This window comes from Papaver somniferum, chromosome 7, assembly GCF_003573695.1.
Source record: "Papaver somniferum cultivar HN1 chromosome 7, ASM357369v1, whole genome shotgun sequence".
NCBI lineage: Eukaryota > Viridiplantae > Streptophyta > Magnoliopsida > Ranunculales > Papaveraceae > Papaver > Papaver somniferum.
The window spans coordinates 269029583-269050749 of record NC_039364.1 but is presented as its reverse complement, the minus strand read 5'-3'; the positions used below and the strand labels follow the sequence as shown (position 1 = coordinate 269050749).

The 21167-nt window shown below is 36.5% G+C and overlaps 1 protein-coding gene across 1 annotated transcript in view; it reads right to left on the bottom strand.

The window, feature by feature from the left end:
• Nucleotides 1-15760: 15760 nt before the first annotated feature.
• The window catches only part of LOC113300400 (7-deoxyloganetic acid glucosyltransferase-like), a 6889-nt gene continuing 1482 nt past the window's right edge, over nt 15761-21167 (bottom strand). Inside the window, exon 3 of the mRNA XM_026549624.1 lies at nt 15761-16556. Within this exon, the coding sequence (XP_026405409.1) occupies nt 15812-16556 (745 nt within the window). The 3' untranslated portion in view covers nt 15761-15811. The remainder of the gene's footprint in view (nt 16557-21167) is intronic.

The following is a 21167-nucleotide window of genomic DNA, read 5'->3' as shown; positions in this document are numbered from 1 at the left end:
ATTGTTATCGCTACGGATCTTCAACAACTATGATGTTGAACTTACAACCTTTAGGATCATGGATTACTTGGAAATGACGAAGATTTCGAGTCGCGTTGAAGATTCCAAGGAGATCAAGCATTTGGATGAGAAGGTACAATGTTTATTTATTTTGTAATCCATATGTATTGATAGTTTTGCCACTAAAATTGACAAAGGGGGAGATTGTTAGAGCACTGCTCGGTCGAACTCGCATGTGTTGCTATCTCAAGCATGTTTGTCAATGTTAGTGATCAAAACTATAAGTCTTGATTTCTAGCCTATTTATAGGTGTCCCGGACTAGGACAGAGTTTGTGTAGTTGAGCTCAGACTTCACGGCGTTTATCACTTGAAGACGAATAACTTTTAAGGAGAGCTTGTGGAACTTCATCGACAAAAGGTATGTGGAGACTTAAACTCATCTATCACTTGGAAAGTCTATTTCTACTCTATCTCCTATATTGAGACATAAGTCGTGTTACGATATAGTTTTTCTAAACACATTTGAGATTTCGAGCTGAGTATATCTCGCTTACATATTTCTCGAAATATGTGTTGGTAAGATTTCGCTTCGACCAAATTCATCTTATATCATGAGAAAATTACCGAGTAAGGTCTTACATGGTTTGTGTGATACAATCATTTGGTGTAAGACTTGGAATATTTTGATAATGATTATTTCAATATCTTGAAAATTGCTTTGATGCTAATAGTGTGTGAAAAGGCTATTGTCATCATAGAAGAATGTTTCAATAACTAAAATAAAGAGTTTAGAATCTTGTAACCATATTTGGATATAAGCATAGTGTGTTCGGGCATTAGTGTATAAGTCCAAAACCGGGAGCCTAAAGTATGCATACTTGTGTATATACAAAAAAAGGTTGTAGGAGACTGGGTAAGTATGCGTACACGTACGCATACTGGCGGAAGTTCACGTCCGTGAATTTCTACTGAGTTTGAAAAACAAAACCAAACTCACCCGGTTACCTAAAGTACGCGCACCCGTATGCATACTGGCGGAAAGTTCACGTCCTTGAATTTCTGCTGAGTTTGAAAACTAAAACAAACCCAAATCCAGTTACTTAAGTATGCATACCCGTACGCATACTTAAGTAGGTTACTTTCTAAAATCGGTTGTACATGAACCTAAAACATTTATCAATAAGGAATGAAATATTTGCAAACCGTGGCTGTAATGTTCATGTATTGATTCGAGTGAATCAAACCGATTTTGCTTCAATTGTGTTCTTGTATAAATCCATGAGAATATAGCAATTGAACAAATCTTTAACTAGTTTCATTTGAGTCATTTGAACTAGTTATGGTTAAGATGAATAAGGTTGATACGAGAGTAATCATATGGCTAACCTCGGTTAACTATTTTTGAACCAACATGGTGTACACGTTTGGGTACGGTTACATAAACCTAAATGAGGGTATATTTCATTTGTGTGTAACAAGCTAAATTCGATCTAACGATTGAAAGATAATAGCTTGGTTGAATCAGGTTTTCCATCTAACGGTGAATATTGAATGCTTTGTTACCAAGGTAACTTGGATTGCAAACCCTGATTTGAAAACTTTATAAAGAAGAACTCTAGGAACTGGGAAACCGAATCCCCACACCTCCTGTCTGTTACTAGTTGCATAACTAGAGTCGATTCTCCTTTAACCTTAGGTTTCTTATCGAGACCCTGTAGGTTAACGACTTGAAGACTTCATTGGGATTACGAAGGCATACCCAACTATTCTCTTTGTAGTTACGTGATTTTGATCTTACTGTTTCTATCGTGATTGAATGCAATTGTAAAATTGGCTTGAGATTTATATCTCCTAAAGGGAAGATAGAAAAGTAGTCACAAACACCTTCGTCTCATCGTTTGTGATTCCACAATAACATGTTTCGCTAGTCGATTATGTTTATTGTGAGGTGATATATAATACTAGGTTTTTCTCCAGGAATATAAGTCAGGTTTATCAATTGGTTCTTGTTCATCTTGATTTATCAAAAGACGGAACAAAAACTCTTGGGTATTTCCGTGGGAGACAGATTTATTCAATCCTTGTTAGAGCACTGCTCGGTCGAACTCGCATGTGTTGCTATCTCAAGCATGTTTGTCAATGTTAGTAATCAAAATTATAAGTCTTGATTTCTAGCCTATTTATAGATGTCTCGGACTAGGACATATTTTGAGTAGTTGGGCTTAGACTTCACGGCGCTTATCACTTGAAGACGAAGAACTACTAAGGAGAGCTTGTGGAACTTCATCGAAAAAAAATATGCGGAGACTTAAACTCATCTATCACTTGGAAAGTCTATTTCTACTCTATCTCCTATATTAAGACATAAGTCATGTTACGATATAGTTTTCTCTGTGCACATTTGAGATTTCGAGATGAGTTATCTCGCTTACATATTTCTCGAAATATGTGTTGGTAAGCTTTCGCTTCGACCAAGTTCATATTATATCATGAGAAAATTTCCGAGTAACATCTTACATGGTTTGTGTGATACAATCATTTGGTGTAAGGCTTGGAATGTTTCGATAATGATTATTTCAATATCTTGAAAATTGCTTTGATGCTAATAGTATGTGAAAACGGCTATTGTCATTATAGAAGAATGTTTCAATGGTTTAAATGAAGAGTTGAGATTATGTAACCGTCTTTGGATATAAGCATATATAGTATGTTCACACATTAGTGTATAAATCCATAAACCAGGAACCAAGAGTATGCATATGTGTGTATACTGTAGTTGCAGGAAATCCTACAACACACCCCTTGTATTGTCATGACTATGATTTCCAGATCTAAACTTATTTGATATGAAAATAAAGATAAAGATAATGAAAATAGAAAATAAGACACAAGATTTACGTGTTTCGATCAATGTGATCTACATCCACGGGCTTAGGGATCTTCACTATGATTGTTTGTAATTACATATGGGTTAAAATTGAGACTCCATTAATGAGTATTTGGAGCTCTTGATTGAAGAAGGAAGAAGAAGATAATAATACAAATTCTGCTCTCTCTCTCTCTACAAATGTGTCCTCCCTAAAGTGTCTCTCTCCTTTTTCTTTTTGATTCTCCTCCTTTCTCTCTCTTGCCTTTTTCTTTATATAGGATATTACATAGTGGATGACAGCTCATATACAACTAAGATTTCCCCTAATTTCGGATCTGGCTTGCGATGATATCGCAAGCTTACAAATGTTAATTTCATAGATCTTCTAATCTTCACAAAGTTATTACATTTTTCTTATGTTTAAGCTAATATCACCTATTGTGTCGTTTCTCAAAGTGCTCTGCGACATTTTTGTAATGCGTTGTTAAGAATTTCGCGAGCGTATCGTTGTCACGAAATTCTGATCCTACATCTTGCCTCTTTTTTCTTGAATATTTCTTGAAGAGCGATCTTCATGAAAAAACCCATTGTTGTAGTTGTTGGAGAGAGATACGTGTTGTTGGAGTAGTCTTTTATCTTTGTTGATGAAGGAACGAGCGAAAGAATACTGGACTTGAAAAGTACGTACTTGCCTCTATTCTTTTGTGAAGTTCCGGAATGTTGCGAAGTAAATAAGAAGTATCATCTTTTGAAGTATGCGAAGTATGAAGTATCTTTGAAGAAGTATAAGAAGCATGAAGTATCTTTGATGAAGTATAAGAAGTATGAAGTATCCTTGATGAAGTATAAGAAGCATGAAATATCTTTGATGAAGTATAAGAAGTATGAAGTATCGTTGATGAAGTATAAGAAGTATGAAGTATCCTTGATGAAGTATAAGAAGCATGAAGTATCCTTGATGAAGTATAAGAAGTATTCAATCCTCGAAATATAAGAAGTATCCGTCCTTGAATGAGAATAATAAGTATTGCCTCTATTCATGCGAAATTATTACTCCATTTTTGGTGATTCTTGCCGAGAAGATAAAGAACATAAAATGTTTTCTTGGTAATCCATAGTTGCCTCTGTTCTTTATCTATGAGGGTAGAATCCTTGAGAAAATGTTGAATGTGCGAATTGTTTCTTCATTCTTATCTTTGCCTCTGTCTAATATTTTGTGCTCATGCAATAGTATAATATCTTCAAGTTGCTTATAATTGAGCGAGATAATCACATCATTCGGAAAAATCATATTCTGCGAAATTCTGATACATTCTACGAAATTTTGAATCATTCTGCGAAATTCTGAATCATTCTATGAAGTTCTGAATAATCTTGCGAAATTCTTGAATAATCCTGTGAAATTCTGAATAATCCTGAATAATTCTGTTAAATTCTGCGATATTATTGCGAAATTCTGCAATATTATTCCGTACAGTTTTGTAAAGTACTTATGCGAATATAATGCTTATGTGATGATTATGTTATGAAATGTGTATGCGATGTTTATGCCATGAAATGCTTATGAAATGCTTTTATGATGCGAGTATGATGCTTGTATGATGAGAATGCGTATCTATTGCAATGTATAGTTAATGTTTGTGTTACTTAGCTCATTTTTCCGTCTAAAATTGATGTAGCTCTAAATTGCTTCCATTCTTTATTTCTCTGCCTTTTTCTTTAGTGTATGCATTCTTCTTCGTGTAGTTATTGTTCTTCACAAGTTCTTACTTGTTTTTCATCTTCCCTCTTTCCTGCACTATTAGTATCTTATAACAGTATGATCATAATATCAAGTCTGCGGCATTTTCACTGCCTCAGTTTCATTTCCATGTACATATTCGCAAGCTTGTTTGCTTACATATAATCATTCTCGCAAGCTTACTTGCTTACTCATTTTATTATGTGGTCTTATTTTGCCTTCCTAGTTAAAGGTCTTATTTTGCCACATCTTGTCATTGCGACAAAATCGCAGGACGTCTTTGCACTTTCATGCAAAAACCCATTGATCTTGCCTTAACTTTTTCTTTTGTATTATTGCCTCTTTAGGATTGTTGCGACAATATGACAGGCCTAAATATTCTTGCGAAAATAAATCCCCATGACATTGTCGTCTTGCGACGAAATCGCAGGACGTCTTCACACTTTCATGTAATGACCCATTGATCTCGTCTTATTTTTTCTCTAGTATTATTGCCTCTTCAGGATTGTCGCACAAATATGACAAGTCTTAATACCCTTGCGAGTAAAAATCCTCATGACATTTGCGTCTTAAGACACTTATCAGCTCCCTAATGGAGGGTGCCGCCCTTATCTCCCCCCTGGTTGCCCCTTCAAGGAGGCGTACTTCTACCATACAAGGTTAGATCCTCCCATCCGGTCTTAACAACAACCAGTTGTTTTCGCAGCCTCTTGTCCCTTTTACCTATAGGGCTTATGGTTACGAGACTGCACCCTAAGTGGGGTTTTCTTCGGGCCGAGTGCAGTATAAGCCAAGACTTGTCAAGAATGGCAAGGTACGTTCCATACGCCCCTGGCACTCTTGACTCAACTGTGTACCTCGGCGTCTTGATCAGATTCTGCACTCCTTGGGGGATTCCTTATTACCTTAGTCACCCAACCTAAGTCATAAGCTTAAGCTGAGAATCCAAGGTGCCTCTCCCGGATGGGCTTTATTGACCCCAAATCTCCATGACTCAGGTTCCGGGGCGGTGTAACCTTTCCCCGAGCCATGCAACAGGTACCCCCTTATATGACGTACTTTAGGTCTTACATTTTCCTCTTGCGAAATTGTATTCGCGAACTAGGGTGTACGCCATAAAGGTTCGCCCCTATCTGCGAAATTTTCGCGTCTCTTTGTTTCTGCGAAATGTTTGCGTTTCTTTATTCTCTCATTCATCTTTTCATTTCTGTCATCTCTTTCATTTATGTCATCTTTTTCATTCATTATTTCATTCTCATAATATCATATCGTTTGAATCAAAATAAATATTCAAGAGAAATTCTAATACATGGTAACTCTGAAATCTTTGTAGTTGTGAAATCTTTGTAATTCTGCGATTCTATCGCGTTTTGTAAATAAAATCAAAAATCTTTTTATTCTCTGCAAAAGAAATATTCTAGAGAAACATATAAATTGAATTTTCTCAGTTTTCTGTAATCTCGAAATCTCTGTAATTTTGAAGTTTTTGTAATCTTGAAATCTTAGTAATCTTTATAATCTTTGAAATCTTGAAATCTTTGTAATCGTGCGATTGAATCGCTTTTTGTAAATCAAATAAAAAATCTTTTTATTCGTTCCTAGTATAAATTAAAATGTTCAAGGAGGTGGTACTTATCTTTCATGTGAGTCGCTATTGTTGTCAGAGAAGTGAATAAATGCCTTGAAATGTATGAATTTCGCGCAGCAAAAAGAAGTGTGAGAAGTGAGACATGAACCCTCGACCTGCTTCTTGTATTTTCTTGCACCATACCAACTGTGGTAAGCTTCTCTTGCGAAATAATCAAATTTCTTGCGAAGTAATCAAATTCCAACTGTGTGAGAGGCAATTCTGTATAAATTTCACGTAAAAAAAATAAACATGCGAGAAGCAAGAATTAATCCCGCAACCTGCTGCTTGCATTCATGCCTCCTGACCAACTGTGCAAGCTTCTTCTTTGCGCAATATCTCTGCGAAATTATCATCAACTCTCTTTTGTGCGAAATAATCAAAGAAATATCTGTGCGAAAAAATACGCATGTGTTGGGACTTGATCACACGACCATGAACTCATTAACTTCGTAGATGACCAATTGTGCTGCCTCTTGTTTACGAAATAATGAAACAATATTGCGAAATTATCATTTTTTCGCTCTCTGTAAAAAAGAAGAAAACTGTGTTCGCAGGCGAATTCGAACTTGCGACCACGAACGCCCATACTGCTCTCTGGACCAATTGTGCAAGAATCTCTCTGCGAAATTAACACATAACTTTTTTCCTTATTCTTTTATTCTCCCATGCAAATGAGAAGAAAATGAAAAATATGTGTCTCTGCGAATTCGAACCCGTGACCTATTTATTGTTCCCTCAGCCTTGAACCATCTGTGCGAATTTCTGTTTGTGATAGAAATTACAGCGCCTGCCTCTTATCTTATCTTCGTCTTTCCCTTGTTTCTTCTCCTGAACATGAAAATCTTCCACTGAAACTTTCATTTTTTCCTTAAATTTCACCACAACGACTAATTTTTTTCTCTCACTCTTTTCATGTCTTTGAATTGTTGATGATGTTTACTCCCTGAAAGTGGGATTTCTTCCATGAAATTTACATTTTTGAACTTAAACTTTATAGATCTAGAAAAATATGAACAATAGCTAATCTTCATGGAAACTTCTTGAAACAACAAGCTATAGGAGGGATAAATCCTTTACTCCTCCCTGTTTCTAGCGCCAAAAATGTAGTTGCAGGAAATCCTACAACACACCCGTTGTATTATCATGACTATGATTTCTAGATCTAAACTTATTTGATATGAAAATAAAGATAAAGATAATGAAAATAGAAAATAAGACACAAGATTTACGTGGTTCGATCAATGTGATCTACATCCACGGGGTTAGGGATCTTCACTATGATTGTTTGTTATTACATATGGATTAAAATTGAGACTCCATTAATGAGTATTTGGAGCTCTTGGTTGAAGAAGGAAGAAGAAGATAATAATACAAATTCTGCTCTCTCTCTACAAATGTGTCCTCCCTAAAGTGTATCTCTCCTTTTTCTTTTTGATTCTCCTCCTTTCTCTCTCTTGCCTTTCTCTTTATATAGGATATTACATAGTGGATGACATCTCATATACAGCTAAGATTTCCCCTAATTTCGGATCTGGCTTGCGATGATATCGTAAGCTTACAAATGTTAATTTCGCAGATCTTCTAATCTTCGCAAAGTTATTACATTTTTCTTATGTTTAAGCTAATATCACATATTATGTCGTTTCTCAAAGTGCTCTGCGACATTTTTGTAATGCGTTGTTAAGAAATTCGCGAGCGTATCGTGGTCGCGAAATTCTGATCCTACATCTACGAAATTGGAGAAGGAGACAGGTTAAGTATGCGTACCCGTAGCATACTGGCGGAAGTTTTCCAACCGAAAAATTCTGCTGAGTTTGGGAATTAACAAGCTCTTAACTAGTCACCTTAAGTATGCGTACCAGTACGCATACTGGCGGAAGTTTTCGAACCGAAAATTTCTGCTGAGTTTGAAAACTAAACCAACTCAAATCTGGTTGCTTAAGTACGCATACCCGTACGCATACTTAAGCTGGTTACTTTATCAAATCGGTCAGTTCATGAACTAAAACATATATCAATAAGGAATGCAATCTTTGCAAACCGTGGCTATAATGTTCATGTATTGATTCGAGTGAATTAAACCGATTTTGCTTCAATTGTGTTCTTGTATAAATCCATGAGAACATAGCAATTGAACAACTCTTTAACTAGTTTAATTTGAGTCATTTGAACTAGTTATGGTTACGATGAATAAGGTTGATATGCGAGTAATCATATAGCTAACGTCGGTTAACTATTTATGAACAACCATGGAGTACACGTTTAGGTACGGTTACATAAACCTAAATGAGGGTACATTTCATTTGTGTGTAACAAGCTAAGTTCGATCTAACGGTTGAAAGATATTTGCTTGGTTGAATCAGGTTTTTCATCTAACGGTGATGATTGAATGATTTGTTAACAAGGTAACTTGGATTGCAAACCCTGATTCGAAAATTATATAAAGGAGAACTCTAGCAACTGGGAAACCTCATCCCCACAGCTCCTGTGTGTTACTAGTTGCATAACTAGAGTCGATTCTCCTTTACCCTTAGGTTTCTTCTCGATACCCTGTAGGTTAACGACTTGAAGACTTCATTGGGATTGTGAAGCCGGACCCAACTATTCTCTTTGTAGTTGCATGATCTGATCTTGTTATTTCGATCGTGATTGAGTGCAATTTTAAAATTGGCTTGAGATTTATATCTCCAATAAGCAAGATAGAAAAGTAATCACAAACACCTTCGTCTCGTCGTTTGTGATTCCACAATAACTTGTTTTTCTAGTCGATTAAGTTTATTGTGAGGTGATTGATAATACTAGGATGTTCTTCGGAATATAAGTCCGGTTTATCAATTAGTTCTTGGTCACCTTTATTTATCAAAATACGGAACAAAAACTCTTGGGTATTTCTGTGAGAGACAGATTTATTCAATCATATAGACTTTTCTGTGTGAGACATATTTGTTTATCAAGTCTTCGACTTTGGGTCGTAGCAACTCTTAGTTGTGGGTGAGATCAGCTAAGGGAATCAAGTGCATAGTATCATGCTTGGATCAGAGACGTAAGGAGCGCAACTGTACCTTGAATTAGTGTGAGATTTATTATAGTTCAACTACAGTCCAGCACGAAGTTAATTGGTAGTAGGATAGTGTCTGTAGCGGCTTAATACAGTGTGGTGTTCAATATGGACTAGGTCCCGGGGTTTTTCTGCATTTGCTGTTTCCTCATTTACAAAATTCTGTTGTCTGTGTTATTTCTTTTCCGCATTATATTTTGTTATATAATTGAAATATCATAGGTTGTGCGTTAAGATCAAGCGATTGGAATATCCAACCTTTGGTTGTTGATTTACATTGATTGACACTTGAACATTGGTCTTTGGTACCGTTCAAGTAATTTCTCTTATATTCAATCAGGCTCGCAGATTTCTATTTGTTGATTGCGGATTGAATTAAGAGTTAGAGATATTAAACTCTTTGATATACTTTATTCTAGATTGAGTCTAACTGTCTAGTTGATTCTTTAGAAAGTGTATTGGAGTAAGTCCTCTCAGATTTCCAAACGAATTGTTGGGTGTGGTTGTTAGACCCCCGCATTTTCAATCGGTATCAAAGCAGGCAAACACGTTAAAGACATTATAAGTCTGTGTTTGTAGCAATCTAATTTTTGTGGGCTTGTGTATCTCTTAAACCAGCGCATACAAAGATGGCTTCCAAATCTTCTGATTACACCACAAATCTTGGGTTTGCCTCAAAGGAGAACTCCTTAGCAGATTTTCTGAATCCAAAGGGAAAAATAATACTTGTGATAACATGTCAGAATCAGAAATGGAACTCACAAGAACGTTAAAAAAATTTGCTGAAATCATTGATTGTCAAGCGGCCAAAATCAAGTCTCTTGAAGAAAAGGATGATCAGCTTATTGATGAATTTGAGAAATCTCTTGACAGGGAACGTGAACTCTACAGCTACGTTGAATCTATCTCTAACATTATCGAAAAACTGGCTCAAGAAATTACTCTACATCACAAAAAAATTAGTATGCTTGAAAATACTGTCAGAGAAAACTCAACTAGAGAAGAAAGTTTAGTCAAGACTCATTCATCAGAAATTAACATTCTTCTTGTTGAAAAAGAGAAACTTGTTGCATCTCTTCAATATGCCCGAGAACAGTGTAACATCTTAAAAAGGGAAAACTCTGTGTTGATGAAAAAGTCATCTCCTGCACCTTTTTCTGTTTCCCACAAGGCTTACCTAGTGTGAAGAATAGTTCTTCTAAAGAATTACCCACTGTGAATCAATTGCAAAATTTGCATGTGGCAGAAGAAGTTATGGATCAAGGCAACCAAATCTCTAATCCACGATGTTGTTCCTTCTGTGGGAAAAAGAATCACTATTCTCTTCATTGCTTTACTAGAAAGAAACAAATCTCACATCTTCGTAAGTTGCTTCTCTCTACTGTCAATGGAGTAACTCGTCCGACATTCTCTTCAGTGAATTTCTTCCCTACAGAAAACCAGAATTCTTATAAGAATTATCTCTCTTCTAGAAATCATCACAGGATGCATGGTATAAACTCTTGTACCATTAATGCGAACAGAGTTCCTGCATCTATAAGATTGTGTCTGGTAAGTCTAAGTCAAGGAGACAGAAATCCTTTTTCTCCTCTCCCCTGGAACCTGTTTCTAGAGGACCTAGACTTATCCTTCAGAAAAATCCTTCTGATGGATATTTAAAAAGGTTTATGACAAATTCTTTTGGAATAAGTCATAATCGATGGAAAGAAGGAAATACACAGTTTAAACGCTCAAAGAACCTGTACATCTCCCACGATTCGCGGTGAGCTTACCTCTCATGCCTTTACCTGATTCTAGGTAATATCATCCTTGAATCTATCTTGAGAGGTACAGGGATGATGATTGTGGGAGTCTCAAGATTAGTTGTATGTTCTTTATGCGTTTTCATTGACTTTTTGAGTTTTCAATTCTGCTATCTATCTCTGGCTCTAATTTGAGATTTTATCTTTAAATTATTAAGCCATTTTTATTGGATTTTCTTCGAATCCATTTTACCTTGCAACCGGTCCACGAACGTTCATGTCCTCCTCTAATGAGTCCATAGGGTTTCCATAACAGGAGTCTCCTTCTCCTGTTTACAAACACACATGTATATATTCTACATATTGTGTTTTCTCCATCCCTAACAAAAAATTACATGGAGAACTCTGCAAAATCTCAAGAGATTGTGCATCTTGACATGGAGGAAGACACTCAAGAACGCGAGTCGATTCAAGATCTAGTTCTAAAGATGATACTTGCAAGGAAGGACCACAACTTCTGGATTGATGATTCTGTCAAGGATTTAACTCCTTTTCAGAACGATTCAAAGGTCGAGTTTGCAAATCTTAAACTGCAAATAAACCAACTTTTAGATGGTCAGGCCAAAATCCTTGAAGATCAAAATATTCTGATACGGAATCAGAAGAAGCTCATCATGGACTGTGTCAAAGCTAGACAACTTGCTTTTGTTGTTGATCGTAAAGTTTGTGTGCTTACTCACGAACATGGAGTTTCTACGGTCAGAAGAGTGAAGGAAATCAATGACACCTTCTATGATGGATTTATTGAAATTTATGAGGTTATCAAGGAACTTTAATTGTCTAGTAAATCTTCCTTTTTATGTTTTTAGAAGAATAACTAGGGTTTGGAATAGCCATTATTCTGAGTACACATAGCTATGTCCAACGATTTTCATCTCCAATGTTTTTAAATTTATTTATTTAAATTCTAAGTTATTTGGAAGATGATTTTTTTGAAATTTTAATCTTTATGATTTTATATATTGCAAATTGTTTTGGGATATGTTGTTTGCGTCCGTGAACCTGTGACTGTCCTATACTTGTTCAAAATTTATCTCTATTATGTCGGTATGAAAGTATCGATAAAAGATAGAATGAACTTTTGACATTACAAAAGTTAAATCCTTTTATGTCATTGTTTTGATGGAAGAAAGAATAAAAATTTTCTTTACAAGGATTAAGTATATTATATGTCATTGTGCAAATAGTGATGGAAAATATAATGAATCCTTGTCTTTTCCGCAGTATTGGTCGATCTCCGATCCACATTTTTGTGCATATACTGTGTTGCTCCATAATTTTTCTTATGTTTGAGCATGACCAATTGAATTGATCATTCTCTTGTGGTCAGTTTAGTTGTTGCTCCGTAAGTTCTCTTATAACGAGCATGACCAATTGAATTGACCACTTTTGTGGTTAATTTAGTTGTGTAATTCCAATTGAATTAATTATGAGGTTTCTTGTGGTTAATTTAATTGTGCATTTTGATTGGATTAATCATGAATTATTTTGTGGATAATTCAATTGAATACTTTGGATTCAAATTCATGTTTTCTTGTGAAAGTAAGGTTTCCTTTTGTTGTTCTTTCGGGAATAACATTTTATGGGGGGGAGTTCTTTTTGAACTTGTGTTTAATTTCCAAATCTTTGTGGGGAGTGCGGCTGTGGAATATTATAGGGGTTATCTTGTATCTTTATAAACTCCTTGATGAGTGCATTTAGCTTCGGTTTTATGATGGCATCTAAATAAGTTGATATGACATTCTCTTTTGGTCATGAAATATCTCTATGAAAATTTCATGAGGATCCCACTAGTTTTCGTACCTTTGCCAATTTATGTTGATAAAAAGGGGGAGAATTAATGTGTAGTAAGATACTAAAAATACATATGATTTATGGATCATTATGTAAGGGGGAGTGGTTTTCATGTCGAAATGAAGTATTGACTAAGGGAGAGTGATACATATCACCATAGTATTGTTGTCAAAGTTGTGATACAATTGAACTTTGATGCTGTGTAATAATACTATGGAAATGTATAACAATGATTAAGAGCACTTGTTTTCTCATTGTTATCGCTACGGATCTTCAACAACTTTGGTTGAACATACAACCTTTAGGATCATGGATTACTTGCGCGTTGAAATGCCAAGGATATCAAGCATTTGGATGAGAAGCTACAATTTTTATTTATTTTGTAATCCATATGTATTGATAGTTTTGTCACTAAAATTGACAAAGGGGGAGATTGTTAGAGCAATGCTCGGTCGAACTCGCATGCGTTGCTATCGCAAGCATGTTTGTCAATGTTAGTGATCAAAACTATAAGTCTTGATTTCTAGCCTATTTATAGATGTCTCAGACTATGACATAGTTTGTGCAGTTGAGCTTAGACTTCACAGCTTATCACTTAAAGACGAAGAACAACTAAGGAGAGCTTGTGGAACTTCATCGACAAAAAATATGTGGAGACTTAAACTCATCTATCACTTGGAAAGTCTATTTCTACTTTATCTCCTATATTGAGACATAAGTCTTGTTACGATATAGTTTTCTCTATACACTATTGAGATTTCGAGCTGAGTATATCTCATTTACATATTTCTCGAAATATGTGTTGGTAAGCTTTCGCTTCGACCAAGTTCATCTTATATCATGAGAAAATTGCCGAGTAACATCTTACATGGTTTGTGTGATACAATCATTTGGTGTAAGGCTTGGAATGTTTCGATAATGATTATTTCAATATCTTGAAAATTGCTTTGATGCTAATAGTGTGTGAAAACGGCTATTGTCATTATAGAAGAATGTTTCAATGATTGAAATGAAGAGTTGAGATTATGTAACCATCTTTGGATATAAGCATATATAGTGTGTTCGCACATTAGTGTATAAATCCATAAACCAGGAACCAAGAGTATGCATATGTGTGTATACGAAATTGGTGAAGGAGACGGGTTAAGTATGCGTACCCGTACGCATACTGGCAGAAGTTTTCCAACCGAAAAATTCTACTGAGTTTGGGAATTAACAAGATCTTAACTAGTCACCTTAAGTATGCGCATACTTGCGGAAAGTTTTCAAACCGAAAATTTCTGATGAATAAGGAAACTAAACCAACTCAAATACGGTTGCTTAAGTATGCATACCCGTACGCATACTTAAGCTGGTTACTTTATCAAATCGGTCAGTTCATGAATTAAACATTTATCAATAAGGAATGCAATATTTACAAACCGTGGCTATAATGTTCATGTATTGATTCGAGTGAATCAAACTATTTTGCTTCAATTGTGTTCTTGTATAAATCCATGAGAATATAGCGATTGAACAACTCTTTAACTAGTTTCATTTGAGTCATTTGAACTAGTTATGGTTAAGATGAATAAGGTTGATATGAGAGTAATCATATGGCTATCCTTGGTTAACTATTTGTGAACCAACATGGTGTACACGTTTAGGTACGGTTACATAAACCTAAATGAGAGTACATTTCATTTGTGTGTAACAAGCTAAGTTTGATCTAACGGTTGAAAGATATTATCTTGATTGAATCAGGTTTTTCATCTAACGGTGATTATTGAATGCTTTGTTACCAAGGTAACTTGGATTGCAAACCCTGATTTGAAAACTATATAAAAGAGAACTCTAGTAACTGGGAAACCTAATCCCCACATCTCCTGTGTGTTACTAGTTTCATAACTAGAGTTGATTCTCCTTTAACCTTAGGTTTCTTCTCGAGACCCTGTAGGTTAACGACTTGAAGACTTCATTGGGATTGTGAAGCCATACCCAACTATTCTTTTTGTAGTTGCGTGATCTAATCTTACAGTTTCTATCGTGATTGAGTGCAATTGTAAAATTGGCGTGAGATTTATATCTCCGATAGGCAAGATAGAAAAGTAATCACAAACACCTTTGTCTCGTCGTTTGTGATTCCACAATAACTTGTTTCGCTAGTCGATTAAGTTTATTGTGAGGTGATTGATAATACTAGGTTGTTCTTTGGAAATATAAGTCTGGTTTATCAATTGGTTCTTTTTCACCTTGATTTATCAAAAGACGAAACAAAAACTCTTGGGTATTTCTGTGGGAGACATATTTATTCAATCCTATAGACTTTTCTGTGTGAGACAGATTTGTTTATCAAGTCTTCGACTTTGGGTCGTAAAAAGTCTTAGTTGTGGGTGAGATCAGCTAAGGGAATCAAGTGTGTAGTATCAAAAGACGGAACAAAAACTCTTGTTCACCCTTAGTATCAAGCTAAGGGTGAGTCTTAGTGGTTCTTGTTCACCTTGATTTATCAAAAGACGGAACAAAAACTCTTGTTCACCTTGGTCGCAAGTTCGAATTCGCAGAGAGATTAATTGTACATTAAGCTGGTCAATATTTTATATTGAGTACCCAGGACACGCATTCTATAGCTGAACCTCACTTCAGATTCAGCTCAACAGCTCACCAAACTAATTTCAATACTAAAGTGCAAGTTTCCAAAAGCTTTGCCATTTTCACCAGTAAACTCGGAAGTTTGATCTCAGCATCACATTCTCATGCCAGGCAATGAGAATCCTACTTTCCAATCATCTCCAACGTTTACTTAACAAACAAGGAAATGAATGCTAGTGATAACTACTAGTATTCATGTACACCATTTGAAGTTGTTTTAAATATCTTGCATGGACAATTATTTTATGTGATGAGTACATTTTCGTTATGTATCGATAGCTAAGTTTAACACGTTTTCCTTATGAATTGAAGCAACCCCTCATAGTTGCGGTATGAGGATCCATCACTACCCTTGCTCTGTCGTGCCATATCTGCAACTTTCGCAGTTGATTTCATCAACTCCTCTCTCTTAACATCCATCAAATCGCGAATCAATTTCTCTACGGTTAATCTGTTACAGTTATCTTTCATGTCCATTCCAATTTTCCATACTTCGCTCACGTACCTGCTGTTAATCTGTTGATCAGCCAAATGTGGCCAGCAAACCATGGGAACTCCAGCAACCATACTCTCCAGTGTAGAATTCCATCCGCTGTGAGTAAAGAATCCACCAACAGATGAATGGTTCAACACCTCCTCTTGTGGCGCCCATTCCACAGTGTAACCTCTCTCTTTTGTTGCCTCAATCAGCTCTGCTTCCGCCTGTACATGACTCTCCTCATCATCTTTGGCAAGGAGCGAATCCGGACGTTTCACCCACAAGAATCTGTGACCACTGTTGACTAGGCCATACCATATCTCCAGCCATTGTTCCCGGCTCACCATAGCAATACTACCAAAGCTTACATAGACAACAGATTTCTCTGGCTGTTTATCGAGCCATGTCATGCAACTTCTATCTTCTTTATACAAACTAGCATTTGAGGAAACAGACTTTGAAGAAGAAGAATGAGGAGAATAAGCAGTCCTACTTCTCAAGGTATTCAACAGGGAATTGAGAGGTCCAATAGTGTATAGGTTAGGCCAGTAAGTGTTGGCGCAATGCGGACGTGTGATGGGATTTATGGAAATTATTTGAGAAATGGGTATAGGAAAAGAGGTTGGTTAATTGAAAATTATTGGTTTAAGAAAAGTGAGGCTTTGATTAATTTTTGAAATGGAAAATGTTTACAAGGAAATTTAGTGTAGCTCTTTGGCTCACTACGTTTACAAAAGGCTCTTTGGCTCTTACTAACTCTAGCTCTCACTCTACTCACTTCTTCACTCACTTGAGTTTTTGATTGTTGTTGGATGATCAAAATGAACCCATTGATTGCCTATTTATAGGATTAATGGAACACTCTAGAAATAAAACATTCTAGAGAACACTTGATCAATCTAAGATTAGTCTAGAGATTGAATATTCTAGACCATGACCAAGGGACCTAGAGACATGGAATATTCTAGAGTCTACAATTGAATTTCTAACTAAAAAAGAGAAGAGTCTAGATATCTCTAGACTGGGCCCAATCAATGGAGATAAGCCCATGGGTGTTTTAGCTAATCTAGACCATCACAAATTATCTAATATCTTTAACACCCCCTCTTAATTTGTGATGTTAAGCTTTTCTCTAAAATGGTTGAACTTATCCGCCGTGACTGCTTTTGTGAATATGTCCGCATTTTGTTCTTGTGTTGGACAAAATTGGAGCTCAATTTCCTTGTTTTCTACCATCCCTCTGATGAAGTGGTGTCGTAGCTCTATATGCTTCGTTCGTCCGTGGAAGACTGGATTTTTTGTCATAGCAATTGTAGACATATTGTCACAGTAGATAGTCGTCGGCTGATTTTGCCTTTGTTGTATGTCGGCCATTAATCTTCTCAACCATACTGCTTCACATGCTGCACTTGTTGATGCTATGTACTCTGCTTCGGCTGACGATAGTGTCACCGTACTTTGTTTTTTGGAACTCCAAGAGATAACTTTTGTTCCCATACAGAAAACATAGCCTGATGTGCTCTTTCGGTCTTCAATAGAACCTGCCCAATCGCTATCTGTGAAGCCAATTAAATCATTATCTTTTTCTCTTGTATACTTGATGCCAAAATTCTTTGTTCCCTTGATATATCGAAGAATTCTTTTTGCGGCGGCGTAGTGTAACTTGCTTGGCTCGCTCATAAACCGAGAAACAATGCTGGTTGCATTGACGATGTCTGGCCTTGTATTTGTTAAGTAGATCAGTGAGCCGACTAGACTTCTGAATAAGGTTGGATCTACTTTTGGCGCTCCATCATTTTTTATCAACTTCTCATTAGTACCCATTGGAGTTGAAATTGGTTTGCAATCCATCATGTTGAACCTTTTCAGTAAGTCTTCCGCATATTTTTCTTGAGAAATGAATATTTCTTCTGGAGATTGTTTTACTTGAATCCCAAGAAAATATCGCATAAGTCCTAAGTCTGTCATCTCATATTCTTTCATCATCTCCTTCTTAAAATTTTCTGCCATCTCTTGTTTTGTGCTGGCGTAAATTAAATCATCAACGTAGAGACAGACAATTAGGAAATCCGTACCTTGTTTTTTAATGTAGAGGGATGGCTCACTTGGACTTTTCTGAAATCCATTATCTCGGAAATACTTGTCGATTTTGCTGTTCCATGCACGCGGTACTTGCTTCAGGCCATATAGTGCTTTCCGTAGACGATAAACCATTTTTTCTTTTCCTTTTCGGACATATCCTTGTGGTTGTTCAACGTACACCTCTTCTTCAAGTTCTCCGTTCAGGAACGCTGACTTTACGTCCAATTGGTGGACTTTCATTTTGAGTTGAGCTGCCAAGGCTAACACCATTCGGATTGTTTCCATGCGAGCGACTGGGGCGAATGTCTCGTTGTAGTCAATTCCTGGTTGCTGGGAATATCCTTTTGAAACTAGCCTTGCCTTGTGCTTCTGAATCGAACCATCTTCGTTGTATTTTGTCTTGTAGACCCATTTCAGACCAATTATTTCTTTGTCAATTGGCTGATTAACAAGCTCCCATGTCTTATTTTTCTCGATTACTCGCATTTCTTCGTCCATGGCGTCTCTCCATTTTTCTTCTTTTGCCGCTTCCTCATATCTTTGAGGCTCTAGTGCTATAAATGCACAATTAGATATTTCATAAATATCTCTTAGGGAACGCACCTTTCTAGGTGGGGCACTTGCTTCCGATGAACTTGGACTTTGTTGTGTTGGACTAGGAGACCTCGGGCTTGCTGGTGGAGTACTTTCTTCCTGACGTGGCTGATCTGGCTCTTCTTCGATGACTAGTGGAGACTCGTGGTTATCTGGTTCATCATTCCAATCCCAAGCTTTGAATTCATCAAAGATAACGTCTCTTGATATTACCAGTTCATTTGTATCTGGCTTTAGAAGTCTATAGGCTTTAGACTCCTCGCTATATCCGATGAATATTAGCTTTTCTCCTTTTTCATCAAACTTTTCTCTGTGTTGAGATGGAATATGTGAATATGCAACGCAACCAAAAATTCTGAAAGAAGTTACCTCGGGCTTTTTCTTATGCCAAGCTTCATATGGAGTCTTGTTGAGAACTGCCTTTGTTGGAGAACGGTTAAGGATGTAAACCGCCGTGTTGACTGCTTCTGTCCAGTAGCTATTAGGTAGCTTCCTTGCTTTTAGCATACTCCGAGCCATTTCCACGATCGTACGATTTTTTCTTTCTGCGACGCCGTTTTGTTGTGGAGTGTATCGAACGGTTAGCTCCTTCTTAATTCCATTTTCTTTGCAGTAGTTGATAAACTCTTTTGAAGTAAATTCTCCACCACGGTCTGTACGGAAAATCTTCAATTGATGGCCAATTTGCTTCTCTGCCAGCGCCTTGAATTCTCGGAATTTAGTGAATGCCTCGGACTTTTGCTCGAGAATATACACCCACATCATCCTGGTATAATCATCCACGAATAAAAGAAAATATCTTCTGTTGTTGAGTGAGGTTGTTCTTGTCGGACCGCAAATATCGGCGTGCACCAATTCGAGGGGCTTTCTTGCTCTCCACGATTTGTTTGTAAATGGAAGTCTATGAAACTTCCCAAGAATACAGCCTTCACATATTTTATCTCCACCGATGATATTGGGAAGACCAATTACCATGTTATTTGATTTAAGAACCTTCAAGGATCTGTAGTTTAGATGCCCGTATCTCAAATGCCATAGCTTTCCTTCGTCAATATGGTTGGTACTCATTGCACAATTTTCAATTGATGACATAGATAGGGGAAAGACAAAATTTCCTGACATTTTTACTTTTGCCACCAATTGATTATTAATTTTATCATAAATTGTGCATTCTCCGTCTTCGAAATGTAGTGAGTACCCTTTTCTTATAAGTTGTCCAACACTTAATAAATTTTGAGCTAGGCCAGGAACATAAAGAACATCAGATATGTATCGAGTTTTACCTGACCTTGTACGTACGGATATGACTCCTCTTCCTTCAACATTCTGGAACTTTCCATCTCCAAGTTTGACAGGCGGAATCTCTTGTTCCTCCAATTTTACGAAATATTCTTTGTTTCCTGTCATATGGCTGCTGCATCCGCTGTCGACGTACCATATACCTTGCGATTCTTGTTGCGAGGTGAGGCAGGAATAGAATACTTGATTCTGAGAATTGTTTTTCTCGGAATAGTTTGCTTCATTAAGCCAACAATCTTTCTCCATGTGATTTAATTTATCACACTTGGTGCACTTATACTTGCAATCTTCAGTTGCATGTCCAAACTTTTTGCAAACATTGCATCGGAGATTTGAGGAGTTATTTTTTCCGTACCTTTGATTGTTGTTTCTATAACCTCCTTTTCCTTTTCCACGTCCGCGGTAGAAATTTCTGGGTCCTTGATTTGACGTCGACCCTTTCTCGTACTGCGAGTTGGATGACGATCCCCCTCTGGAGCTTTCTTTTTTGGCTTCTGTATTTTTCTTCTCACTGAAATTTATTTTTGATTGAAATGCCTGCTCCAATGGTTGCTCCGCGAACCTATTTATTCTTTTCTCGTGCGCCTCGAGTGAACCCATTAATTCATGTACCGAGAGAGTCGATAAATTTTTTGATTCTTCAATGGCAGCGACGATATGATCAAATTTGAATGGTAAGCTTCTTAATATATTTTCTACCACTCTTTTATTTTCAATGGTATCTCCATAACTACTGATTTGATTTACTATGCCAGTAACTCTTGAGAAGAAATTCTGGATAGTTTCATTTTCTTTCATAAGTAAATTATCAAAATCTCGCCATAAATTTTGTAGTTTAATGGAGATTACCTTTTCTGATCCTTGGAATGCTACTTTGAGAATATTCCAGGCCTCCTGTGAAGTTTTCGCCACCGAAATTCGAGGAAAAATAGCTTTGGTTACGCCCTGTTGTAGAAACAGTAATGCTTTAGCATCTTTCTTCTTATTTTCCTTATACTCCTTTTTCTCTGCGTCCGTCCATGACGACAGAGTTTCTGCCGACTCTGGTACTTTATAACCTTCTTCTATAAAATCCCACAGGTCTTGTGAAATGAATAGTGTCTTCATTTGTAGACTCCAATAATCGTAACTCTCACCATCAAAAATTGGAATTAGACTTTGGGCATAGTTGAAACCTTGAATATTTTG